The sequence below is a fragment of the Callorhinus ursinus genome, unplaced genomic scaffold (genome assembly GCF_003265705.2).
Source record: "Callorhinus ursinus isolate GAN/ISIS: 27379988/994484 unplaced genomic scaffold, GSC_fseal_2.0 scaffold52, whole genome shotgun sequence".
Classification (NCBI taxonomy): Eukaryota; Metazoa; Chordata; class Mammalia; order Carnivora; family Otariidae; genus Callorhinus; species Callorhinus ursinus.
In genome coordinates, this window is record NW_027397114.1 from 7,001,024 (window position 1) to 7,013,947 (window position 12,924).

Genomic DNA, 12,924 nt, shown 5'->3' on the forward strand with positions numbered 1-12,924 from the left:
GACCGGCTGCGGACCCTGCAGCAAACCAAATGCACGGGCCAGGGCGGGAGGCGGCAGAGGAAAAGCAGGGCCGGTCCCGGAGCAGCGCGAGGATTCGGTGAGCTCTGGACTCGGTGGAACCGAGAGCCGCGGAGGAGGAGAGAGGGGAAGGAGCAGCGGGGGAAGGGGAGCTGGGCTGCGGGGCGCAGGGCGGGGTGGGCGGGAAAGGAGAGCGGGGAGGGCGAGAGGCAGGAAGGGGCCACGGGGAGAAGGGAAGACACGCAGAGCGGGGCAGAGGGGGAGGGCGCGAGGCCTGTGGCCGCGGGGACAGCACGGGCCGCGGCGTCCGGGGGGCGGCCCAGCCGGTGGGGCGGGCTGAGGCGGGCCGTGCGGGCGGAGGCGGGGCGGCGGGCGGTGCTGTCAGCGCGGGGCGGCGGGCGGAATGCAGCGGCCGGAGGCCTGGCCACGTCCGCACCCGGGGGAGGGGGCCGCAGCGGCCCAGGCCGGGGGCCCGGCGCCGCCCGCTCGAGCCGGGGAGCCGGCGGGGCTGCGGGTACGGAGCGGGCGGGCGCCGGGGTCCCGGGCGGCGGGAGCCGGGCTGGGGGGGCGAGTGGGGAAGAGGGGGGGACCGCCAACTCACGGCTCGCGCGCCCGCGCCCGGGAATTTGGGGCCCCTGCCGACCGCCCGGGGAGGGGGCCCGGGGCCAGGGCAGGGGAGAAAAAGTTCTCCGGGCGCCGACCCGCGAGGAAGCCGGGCTCGAGTGCGCGTGGGACTGAAGTTCTGGATCAGTTCGGAGCGGTGATGAGCACGGCTCTAGGCGAGGGGGTGGGGGGGTGGGGGGGTAGGGGCGGTGGACCGAGGTTCCGCTGGGAGGGGTGAGGAGTGGCGGGGCCGCCCGGGACTCGAGCTTCCACGGTGTGGGGGGTGTGGGCTGACGTGTGGGGCTTCTGGAGCCCCCCTCCCCGGGCCAGGGGGCTGGGGGCGCGCTGAGAGCGCGGGTCCAGCCTCGGCCCAGGGTCCGCTGGAAGGAGGAGGCTCGGCGCCGCTGTCCCCCCGGCCCAGGTTCTGTGATACACTCCGACTCGGGCTCTGGAGCAGTCAGTGCATGACAGAACTTGGGCCCGGACGGACCTTCTGCACCCAATGGGCACAGCGCCCACCCGGGGCCTGCAGTGGAACATCTGGCGGGGAGTGGAGCAGGCGCCCGAGTTGGCCCGTGCAGCACAGGGGTGGGCCAGAACCAGCTGTGGACCTTTGGGGTGGCTGGACCCTGAGGATGGCCTCCTGGGGCCAGCAGAGGCCATAGAGCCGATGGCAGGGTGTCTGCCTTGAGTCAGGAGTCAACGGAGCTCTCCCCTGGTGTCAGTTGCAGGAACCTTCCCTCTACACCATCAAGGCTGTTTTCATCCTAGATAATGACGGACACCGCCTCCTGGCCAAGGTAACCTCCCACCCTCACTGGAAGACCCCTGAGGACACTGTGCTACAGCCCCAAGACCAGAAGTCCCCACCCAGCTGACTCTCCTGTCTCAGGAGAGACCCCACTGTGGGCTCAGTGACTCAGAACAACTCAGCTTAGACCCCTCCAAAGGTCATTTTGTCCATCTGCCTGCCTTGTCAGACTGCTGGCCCTGGGCGGGGGCAGTGTGGTACCTCTGTTTCTGCTCACATTCCCCGAAGTGTCTTCTCATCATTCTTTCCAGTGGTCAGCGGGACCTTGGGCACAGAAGGACCTCCTGAGAGGTCAGGGGAGTGTTGAGTCTGGGACCCAGGAGCCTTAGTCCCCATATTCTATATAAGCAACCTCCACTTTTCTTCTACAGTTTGGGAAACACTCAGGATTTAGTCTGAGGAGTCTGAGAATTTAGAACCAGACAAGATCTTAGAGACTATTTGATCCCGCTCTCTCCTTCCACAAATGAAGAAAATGTGGTCTAGAGAAGCTAGCTGAGTTGCCCAAGGTCACAAGTGTTACTATCAGAACACAGATCTGAACTAAGGTATTTTGACTCAGGAGGGTGATTTTCATTGCACCAACTGTTCAGTTGTCTGGTGTCTATCCCACATGGCCTGGGTAAACCAAACTAGAATAATCCGAAAAGAAATGTCTATCATCGACACAATTAACTACATACAGTAAGACTATGGCATCTAAACTATGAAATGCATTCTAGATGTGTTTATTTGGGACTGAAACTTTTTGTCTTCCTGATATTCAAATGAGCTTGCTCACCACAGCAGTGGCCAGCAGGGAGGCTACTAATTTGCCTGCAAATGGGGTACTAAGTGGCAAAATCCACATCCAGAAAATTGAAAGCTGAGCCGATCACACACTGCTCCAGCAGATGATCAGCCATGCCCAAGGCTCCAGGGCCTCCTCCCACCAGGACCCATCCATGTTCAGTTTAAGACACTGAGTCACAGAAAGAGGCTCACCCAGCCAAACAAAAAAGCATCCATCTAGTTATGCGGTGTGCGCCAGAAACTTTCCCTTTGATATGTAGTCTTCATCACCACAACCCTGTCTGAAGTCGGACCATCCTTGGTTCTGCCCCTTACAACTGCGAGATATCGGGGAAGTTACCTGACTTCTTCACACCTCCACACCCCCCTCAATATAATGGGGATAACAAAGTAGCTGCTGTGATTGTCATCGTTGTGATAAGGGACCCCCCCCCCAGGCTCTGCATTCTTTCCTGTGGACTCAGGTTCCTGTAGCAACAGGGTGACCCACTGACCACCCCAGTCCTTAGCACACTGAACATCTGCCAAATGTACAAAAGCCTCCAGGAAATCAGGCAAGGACTCCAAAAGCAGGGCTTAAAATTCCTCGACTTTTTATGACTTCCTTTGCTTAAAATGTGTGGTTATGGGGAGACAGTGAGCACACAGGCCTAAAGGGCTACAAACAGGGGACGGGGCTCTGCTTGGCCAGCACCTCCCATCCAGGGAGGAGCCAGGCCCTGTGGAAAAGCTATCACCCCTCTCCTTACCTTTCTCATAGTATTATGATGAGACATTCCCCTCCTTGAAGGAGCAGATGGCCTTTGAGAAAAATGTCTTCAACAAGACCAGCCGGACTGACAGTAAGTGGCCGCCTCTTCCTTGCCCGGAGCTCTCCGATGCACACGGCCAGCCTCTCAATCCGGACACATCTATCCCTGTCGGCCATACATACCCACAGGCCATCCCCTTTCCTTCTTCCTCTCCCTCCCAGCTGTTCTCCTCTCCCTTCCTCTGGGGGACCTTCACTCCCAATCCCTCTCTAACCCCCCCCCCCTCCACCCCCCAACACACCCAGACCTCTCTCTCAGCAGAAGAGGCCAACGGCATTGTGTGTCCCCCACCAGCCTGGGGCTGGAACAAGGCATTGCACATGGTGGGAGGGGGACCGAAGGACACCCTGCACTGGATTTGTTGACTTCTCAGAATGAGACAGTCACCAGACATAGAGTGAGTAGCCTAATGGGGGTGTGCCTGGTGCTAGTCTTTTCAAGGGTTCCTTGGAAAGTGAAGAAGGAAAAAGGGGGAGAGAAGCAGAGCTGGAGATCGGGAGGAGGGGCCCAGCAGAGGTGGCCAGACCTGAAAGCCCCCTCCATTTCTAGGTGAGATTGCATTTTTCGGGGGCATGACAATCATCTACAAGAGCAGCATTGACCTCTTCCTGTATGTGGTGGGCTCCTCCCACGAGAATGAGGTGAATTCAGGAGGTTGGGGTGACAAAGAGGGTCTGTCCGTAGCTTGGATTCTGGGGTAGAAGCTGGGTTCTGAAGGCTTATCATTGGTACTCCTCCTTCTAGGCTCTTGGGGCTGGGGAGCACCCAGAATGAGTCTTTTTGGGATGGGACATATCCATGATGCCTCTTAGGTTCCTCAGGAACCAGAAATGAAGTCCCGGGCAGGGAGCGTTGGTTTCTTCCTTAAATATCACCAGGGAAGGATGCACTTATGGTCCCACAGTAGGGCACCCCAGTACTTCTCAGCCCATGCATCGGGAGGCACCCTGGGGTCAAGCTGCAGTCAGTCTCCAGCCCTGTCCTCTCTGAAAAGGGCAACTGCCCACACAGGTAGGCTTTGAATGCTCCCGTTGGCCTTCTCAACCTCAAGCTCTCTTGTTTTCCTCCTCCCTGATGCACCCATCCTCAGCTGATGCTCATGTCTGTTCTCACCTGCCTGTTTGAGTCCCTGAGCCATGTGTTAAGGTGAGTGAGGTCCTCTGCCCTCCAAGGCCCTCACCCCCCAGGCCTTGATACATCGCAGAGGCAGGACCCTTCCTCTGCATTCCCCACGAAGTCCCCAAAAGACTAACACTGGAGCCAGAGCACCCTCCTCCAAGGCCCCTGCCCTTTACTGGACCACCGTGGTGTTACCCAGAGCAGAGCCACATCAGGTTATGGCCAGAAAATGAGGTCCAGAGAAGCAAGGTGATTTGCCTGGGGTACAGTCTGTTTCTATCAGAACAGAGACTCAAACTCAGGTTTTTTGACTTGAAGCTCGGGATGTTTTCACTGCACCCCCATTCAGTTACCTGGTATCTGTCCCAGGGAACATAGCCTGGGTAAACCAAACCAGGATAATCCAAAAATAAATATCTGCAGTTGAGACACCTAGCTATGAAATGCATTAGGGGTAACTTGGTGGGTGCAGTGTCAATGCCCTGAGTGTGGGAGGTGGGGCAAAGAGGGGCCTAAGCTCAGGAATCCCTCGCATAGGCGCTGCCCTCTCTGCCCTTGACATTCTCCTTCTCTGTGCTTGGGGTGGGGGAATGGGTGGAGAGAGAGGGTCTGCCTCACCTAGGCGGAAACCCAGCTCCTCCTGGCCATGGAGAGGTCCAGGAGCTGTGTCTGTCTGCAGGAAGAACGTGGAGAAACGCTGGTTGCTGGAGAACATGGATGGAGCCTTCTTGGTACTGGACGAGATCGTGGACGGCGGGTGAGGAGTGGGTGGAAAGGAGGGGCGGCTCCGGGGCACTCACAGTGGGAGGTGCCTTTGAGAGCCATCAGCTCTAGATGGTACCAAGCACATTGTTGGCTCTCTGGCCAACTCCTCCCTCCCTTCCCCCACTCGGCTCATGAGGATGGAGGTTGATTTCAGCGTTAGCCAAAGTCAGGCAAACAGGGAAACAATCACGGGTCGAACGATGGCCAACTGTTGAACAGGCAGGGTTTGGGGGCATGGTTTGATCTCCAGTGCCCAGGAGAAAGGGGCAGGACAGGCCCCCGCCTCTCCTTGGGAGATCCCCATTCAGCTCCCTACTGCCTCCACACCCCCGCTCTTAGAGCGCCATCCCAGCCTGGATCAGCTAGATATGACCTTTCCTCATCTTTCCTCATCTTCCAATGGGGATAAGGGGACTACCTCGGCCGGGGTGGGGATTAAATGAGGTGAGGCAGGTGAAGCTCACGCCTCTCGCCTCTCATCCAATGAACATCACCACCTCCTGCTGTGCTCGGATAGCCCTGGGAAGCTGGGAGCCCTTCCCGGAAGGGTTGGGTAGTGAATTTCCATCTCGGATGATACTGAGGGAGAAAAAGAACTCTGGCTCTGGGGCAAAGGATAAGAGAAAGACTTGCCTCTTTCATAACAACCAGTTTATAGACAGGAAACAGAGGCTCACAGATTCAAGTGACCCGACCAAGGTCCTGAGGCTAGGGAGCAGCAGGGCCAAGATCAAACGCCATGTGCATGGTTCCAGAGATTGTGCTCTTTCCACAACAGTGGACACTCTGGGAGGGGGGCACGGCGCACTCCTTCCCTCCCCCTCCCCTCCCACGCCTGTTGCGGCAAGGCCTTGTGCTAACTGCCTGAACCCCGAAGTGAGTGGGGTAAGGCCAGCCTTGGTAGGACCTGAAGTGTATACAATTTTGTGGAACCTCTTTAAGGAACACACACACACACACACACACACACACACACACACAGTATTATAAATACAAAATGAAAGCCTTGGAAGAAGTGTGCAAAGGAGGATGTAAGCTTTGTATACATCCAGGCCTGTACCCCCAGAAGGCCCAGTCTCTGCCCCCTGAGGAGCTCAGTATCCCTGTAAGGAAAACTGGGGCAGTGTCAGTTGAGACAGTGCCTGGACGGGAGGCTTGGCTTGGGATACTCCTGTCTTTATGGATGAAAGGATCTCTGGTGAAGGGGTGCCGGGTGCCCCAGTGATGGGGCCTGGAAGAGGCTATCAAGAAATATCTGTTCACTCCCCTGGGACTGGCATGAAAGAAAAACTCGGCTTCTGCCCTAGAGGAGCTTCATGGGGTGAAGAGCATTCAGTCAATCCCACCGCCCCCCGCCTCTGTCCCACCCGCAGTGACCAGGCCTCACACCCGCAGCCCTGCACATACCCACAAAAGCTCCCCTGCACCCCTACTGCATGGTGAAGGACTGGCCGCTAGCCAAGAGAAGCCCTGGTACTTGGGTCTATCGAAAGGGAAGACAGATCCTGATTTTAAGTGTTCTGTTTCCCTCCTGTACGGCATGACCCCGTGGCACAGAATCCTAGTGAGACAGGATGGGGTCCCCAGAGGCCCTCCCTTCCTTCACTGCATCTGAATTCATCCTTAGATCCAGAACGTGAAGTGCACTTTCAAGAGCTCAAAGTTTTTCAGTCTCTGCTTTTGACACTCTGATCATTCTAGACTGGACTGCTCTCACCCCATTTCACAGCTTTTGACCAGGGACAACTAAGGGTGTGACCATCAGGTTTGAAGCACAGAGGAATCAAAGCTGGGGCATCCATAGGGAGGGAGAGTCCTGGCTGAGGAATATCAGCGGGAAGGTACCCTGGAGGGGACACTTGCAGGATATGGTAAGAGAGGGAAGGGGCCTGGCAGGGAGAGGCAGCAGAGGGGAGAGTCATGTCATTGATTTTCCTCCTGGTTTCTCTCTCATCTTGTAGCGTGATTCTGGAGAGCGACCCTCAGCAAGTGATCCAGAAAGTGAATTTTAGGGTAAGAGTCTTCCTGCGTGTCCCTGACTCCCATTTCTCCCGGGCCGCCCTTCCCACCCTCCCCGCCTCCTGTCCTCCTGGTGTAGGCGATGCCAAGGCCAGGAGACTAGGAACCCACGCTCCTCTAGCAGAAGCAGGTCCTGAGTCGATGCACTTGCAGGGGTGGCAGTGAATAAAAGAAATCTCTTGCCCTCTGCCCCCTGTAGAATTGCCAAGTACCTCACCATCCTCCCCAGTGGGAAGTACAGAGTGGGGAAAGAAAGAAATTCTCCAAGAGACACCAGGCGGCTGCCTTGGCCTTGAGTTTGGAGAGTGGGGGTACAGAGAGACCCTCCCTGCCTAGTTTAGCTTCTCATGTCTGGATGAAACCTTTTCTCCCATCTTTATTCCCCTTCATGCCTTTGCTGCCCATGTACCCATCCATAGGTGGGCCCCAGGGGCCTGGTTCTGAGTGGCAAGCTGTAGGGCTCCCACTCACCGGTGATACGGGTGCACTCTGGGTCCCCCCAGCACTGCATCACCTCCCCCCGCCCTCCAAAGCCCCCTTCGTTCACCCCGCTTTCCTCACCCAATCCCTCCCCTGGCCTGACCGCCCTGTGATACTGCTTCCCTGCAGGCCGATGACAGCAGCCTGACTGAACAGAGTGTGGCCCAGGTAGGCCCCCTGCGTCTGTCTGCCCCTGGAAGTGGGCTAGAGGGAGGAGAGCAGAGCCTCCCAAGGGGACCTAGGGGGGCCGTCGAGGCTGAGAAGTCACGGGTGCAGGAGGGAAGGGATGGGGCAGTGACAGGCCATCTCCTGGAGAGTCATGGTGCAGAGCTGGGTATTCATAAGTGATGCGCACCTGCCTCACCAGCAGCCTTCCTCATCGCCTGGCTTGGAGTAGTTGGATCGAAACCCCAGGGTGAGCTACTACTCTGGAGATGACTGGGGTCCCTTGTCCCCCAAAGCATTCTGGGGCCTGAGGCCCCTGATGCTCCCCCAAACCCAGAAAGGATACCAAATAGGAGTTTTTCTCTACCCTTTCACGCCATGCTGTTTAGGGTTCCTGCTGGAGTGTCAAGGGACCCCCTAACTGTCTCCACTCACCACTTGTCCCCTTGCCCCTGAATGACCTGGCTGTGGAAAAGTCCATCCTCGCCTGCATGGTCCTATCTGGGATGCATGTGCGGCTGGGGGGGTGGGGGGCGGGTAGGTTCCTGGATCTGAGGCCTGACTGGTTCCGTAGCTGTGCAAACTTCCTGCTTGTCAGGCCCACTGCTTGACCTCCGTTCTGTCTGCCCACAGGTCTCTCTGCCCAGACTAATCCTGCTTTTACGGAGCTTCCTGCCTCAGTGCACTAACCACCTCCTACTGTGACAGCTAAGGCAGGGGATGGACCCAAGCCATCCCGCGTGGAGCCCCAGGTGTGGTGCCCACTTCCTTTACTGCCCTTGCTGCGCACCCTGTGTCTTCCTCCTCCCAGTTCCCCAGGCCTCCTCATACCTTGCTGGGATGAAGGCAGCCACATGGCAGTTTTCAGGTCAGAAAGAGGTTGGAGAGCAATGAGCAGAGCAGTTAGGAACACAGGTGCTGGTGCAAGTCATCCCAGGGTGTCTGTTCCACCCTACGGCCTGCAAGCTGTGTGACCTACAGCAAGTTACTCAACCTCTCTGGGCCTTACATGATCACAGGACACTGCTCACAGCGTTACTAGGAGAATTAGGAGAGCTAATGCAGGGAAGGCTTTTAGCCCAGCTCCTATTTTTTCCAAAGGGGGAAAAAATGAAGACATAGCACTTTAATGGAATTCTTGAGGAAGAACCAAGGAAGTTGTAGTTAGTGAACTGGAGATAAGTGAGGGGAAGGTTAGTTTCTGGCTGGGAAAAGCAGGAGAAACCCAGGGCCGGGCTGCCCCGAGGGAGGAGGGAGACTGGGCAGGAGGAAGAGACATACAGCGTAGGATGGGACTTCTTCGGAGGGGAATGAAGCTTGATGGCGGGAGAGGGGATCTGAAAGACAGACCTGGGGTCCCCACCATGTCGGCATTGTGTGTGCCCAGTTGTATGGATTTGTCTAAGTCCCGGACCGAGGCTGTTTCCGCAGCAGGATGTGAGAATGAATGCATCTGAATGCAGGTGTCCCGTGGCAGCACCGGGCCAGCCCCCCCTTGGCCCCCTTTGCCACATCAGCAGCGACCTGGGGTGGGGTGTTGAGGACACACTGGCAGCCCAGGCCAGAGCTAGGGGGCTGCCGAGGTGTCTGGGCACAGGAAGTGACTGGCCTGGGCCTAGTCTCTGCCCAGACGTGGCACTGTGGGCGGGCGCTCGAATGGCACGGCCTAGGGGAGACCGGGCCGGCTGCCACACCCCTGGCTGCAGCCGCGGGAACTGTGCAGGCTCGGGCCTGAGCTGGGAGCCGGCTGCAGCCAGTTTGGACTGCCTGGCCCCACTCAAGCCAAGCACGGATGAGCTGCTGCCACCTAGTGACGGAGGATTGCGGGGCCACTTAGAGAAAGCGGGCTTGTAGACCTCCCCCTCACTACCGTGGTAAGGCACTTGATATCCATCCCCCCCCAATTCTTTCTCTCAACCTTATTCCCTCTCCTCCAGGTTCTTCAGTCTGCCAAGGAACAAATTAAATGGTCGTTACTGAAATGAAGGCTGTGCATTCAGGGTTCCCTGCCCCCAGAGCATTTCCCCAATTCTGGCAAAAGCTTAAAGACCCCAGGGAACAGCAGAGACCCCTTTGTATCCCTAAGCCCTCCCAGAACTGACCCCTGAGGTATCTGGCCAGGGACTCTGAGATGCAAAGATTTGGCTTCAGCACTGACTCACCCCTTCTCACTGCCCTGGCCTGCCCCTTGGGCCATGAGAACCAGCTGAGCTGCCTTAACTCAGACCTTAGGCATCCCTGGCCCCAGAACCCTAATAAACCTGCTTTGTCTCCTGCCAATGGTCTCCTTCTCTCGTGGCCTGAGAAGTGTGTATAAGTTCTGATGAGGGCTCCTTCACTGTCTGCGGTTCATTTTCAGGATGCCCAGGACCGAGGTGTCCAGGACTATCCCTGAGGTCTTTTGATGGGGGAGGGGGTCAAGAGGAAGGGGACGATTTATCATCGTGAGGGGGTGTGCTACTGATACCACGGGGCCCCGTATGTGATGGGAAGGGCTAGGTATGATTGTGTGTGGCACTGTAAAAAAGTAATAATGGGTGAAATGGCGCACATTCGGGGAAAAGGAGACAAAAGATGGTACTCCTAAGTCGCGCAGACCTCCGGGAAAAAGAGAGCAAAAGATGGTACACACATGGTGACCCTGTTGGGGATTCTTTGAGTCACTTTTTCCATTCCCAGCTTCCAAAAGGGAAGGGCGTAAGGCTTCCTCTAGACAAACTGAGGAACAGCACGCCCGTTTTTCTTGGCATGTCCGGTGCCGCGGAATTCCTCTGCTAACAGACATCCTGGGCACTAGAGCTTGCGAGCTTGCCATGGCTGGGCCCGATGCTGGCCGCGAGGAAGCGCTGGCCAGCCCCAACCGTGCATGTGTGTCCAGAACACCCAGTGCGTTCCAGAGGGTGTGAGTGAAGAGTGGAGGTCCTCAGGGTGAGGAGAGAAAGGCAGGGGATGCCAGGGGCAAACGGGAAGGATGGAGTGACTTCCTAGGCGACGTAACTCCCCTTCTTTCTCCCTGTCCCAGAACTTCCTGTTTCTCCCTTTCTTTCTCTGACGCGTCCCTGCGTCCCTGTACATAAGTCCCCTAGAGTGTGTAACGGTCCGTCCCGGAACAGCTCGTTTCCCTCGATACCTTTCTGACGGCAGCCGCAGGTCCACGCTCCGCCCTGGCCCCGCCCCGGCCCTGCCCCTCGCTGGCACATTTCACCGCGGGGAGCCACGCCCCAGGACCGCATCCGCGATCCTACAGCACCACCTGGAGGGAAAGATGGGAAACGCGCTCCCTGCTCCGCTGACTAACTCCGCCTTCAGGGCGGGACCAAGCCCTGCTCCTAAGATCTTCCCAGGTCTCCAATAACGACAACAGGGCGTTGCCCTAGCAACCAGCACGCTTGACCCGCCCTGCGAGTTCCGCACCAGCGTGGGCACACGAATTTCTGCCAGCCACCACAGTAGGAGAGCAGCGAGCCTTGGATGTTAATGGAGGCTGTCCCTGCGGGTTATCACGTCCTACATTATAAAACTCTCTAAGATTGGATATTTGTAATGGGTATGACTACTTCTGTAATTAGAGAAAATGATAAAGATATAGTTATGTAAACAAATACATTGTAAGCACTGTGTACATGACCCATTCCAATAAATAATGCAAAAAGGCAACTCCGAAAGGGAGAAAAGGATGTGCAATTAACTGCTGTAGAGTTCGGGGGGCCAGTGTAGCGACGGGAAATGAGAAGTTCTCCAGGAATACTTTGGCAAACATGCGGCCTCATCCGGTGCCCGGCTCCATCCACTGCCTCTAAACGACCGCAAGGTCGGAAGGGGCAAATTCGCTTCCTAGCAACCCGGTTGCGCCTGCCGAGGCCCGGCAATTCCAGTTATGCAGGGACTGGAATGGGAGGGCCCCGGCGCTACTCACAAACTGGTTCACTGAATTCCTGTGGACCAAGCGATGCTATTCCCATTTTACCGAGGTTGCACACCGAGGCTCTGAAAGTTAAACTGTGTGCAGCAGTTTCTGCAAAGCCTCCTGGGGGAGGACTGCTGGAGAGAGGTGGCTTTTCTGCGCCCCCTGACCTAGGGCCACGCAGGGACTATACTGGGCTCAGAGGAATGAGCGGAGGGGGCATAGTGACGCAGAGAGGCGACAAGAAAGGTGTCTTCGCCCGCCGTGGCTAAAGGACTACGGGGAAGGGGATTGCAGGAGAGTAGCCGACCCAGGCCCGCAGCGAGGGGAGGGCGGCGCAGAGAGGGCAGTGGAAACCGAAGAGTGGGGGCGCTGCTTCTTCCCGGGGATCCCAAGTTTGCTGGCCCGGCTCTCGGCAGGCCGAGGCGGAGACTCCGCTGCGCCCCCGGGCCGCTCAGCGCCCGCAGCCCCGCGGCGCCGCCAGAATGGCGGGCCTGGCCCTCTGCCTAGAGCTCTGCCCGCTGGCACCGGCTTCCCGCAGACGGCCTCATTAGCGCGGCCCCAGGCCGGAGCCGGCGAGCGCAGAGCGGAGCGCGCAGCACCCCGCAGGCGGGGCCGCCGTCTGCCCGGGATCGGGTTTCGGGAAGGGCAGTCGGCGGTTTCGGGGGCGGGGTGCGGGGAGCGGCCGCCGAGGCCTTGCCTTTCCCGTCTATTCTCATCCCCAGGGGCCCTCCCCGTCTTTCTACATTCTCCTCCTCCTCGCCCTCGTGGGCGACCCAGCGAGTCTCGAGTATACATAGACAGGGGGACTTCAGGGCGCCTGTTTTTCTCCTGCAGAATGGGCACCAGGGCAAGTCAGAAACCGAGACCCCAGGTGCTTGGGTCCAGGCAGAGGGCGCACGCAGAAGCACTGGCCCCGGGACTCTGCTTGCAGGAGGGACGCTAGCCACACCTAGACCGGGCTAGGCCCTCGGACCCCCTTTATACCACTCAGAGCGGGTCGCTCCCTTTCGCGCCCCGCGCGCCCGGCGCGCCCCCTGCTTTCCGGCCATTGGCCGGCAGGAAAGCAGAGCTGGTCGGATTGGCTTGCATCCAGACAGAGATGGATGGCTCCCCACTGGCTGGACCGCCGCCGGCGAGGTTGTCTTTGCCGGGAGGCAGTTTGGCCGAGGTTGTCTTTGCTGGGAGGCAATTTAGCTAAGGCGGAGCCAGCCAGACCTGAGGATGCGGCGGGAGATGAGCTGGAGCCCAACCTAAGCTCAAATTTTCTGTGCCCTAAATCTACCTTTGAAACTCTACAGAGGAAAAAAAAAAATCTTACCTCTGAATTCCCAGTAAATGAATACCTTTTAACTCCAGAACCTGATGTAGACAAAGTTGGAAATTTTACCCAAAGCAGGTTTGGCACAACCCTACAGGTCTCCCTTTTCCCTCTA

The 12,924-nt window shown here is 57.7% G+C and overlaps 1 protein-coding gene across 2 annotated transcripts; it reads left to right on the top strand.

Annotated features, from left to right (window-relative positions):
- The first annotated feature begins 402 nt into the window (after positions 1–402).
- On the top strand, positions 403–9,858 carry COPZ2 (COPI coat complex subunit zeta 2). Of its 2 annotated transcripts, XM_025859329.2 has the most exons (10): positions 403–532; positions 1,347–1,421; positions 2,985–3,066; positions 3,586–3,677; positions 4,127–4,182; positions 4,835–4,912; positions 6,882–6,933; positions 7,549–7,587; positions 8,218–8,336; positions 9,522–9,858. In XM_025859329.2, exons 1-9 carry the CDS (start codon positions 422–424, stop codon positions 8,287–8,289), a joined length of 657 nt encoding a protein of 218 aa, XP_025715114.1. In that variant the 5' UTR covers positions 403–421; the 3' UTR covers positions 8,290–8,336; positions 9,522–9,858. The 2 variants fall into 2 exon arrangements, with proteins under 2 accessions (XP_025715114.1, XP_025715115.1); XM_025859330.2 differs by lacking the exon at positions 8,218–8,336.
- The last annotated feature ends 3,066 nt before the right edge of the window (positions 9,859–12,924 follow it).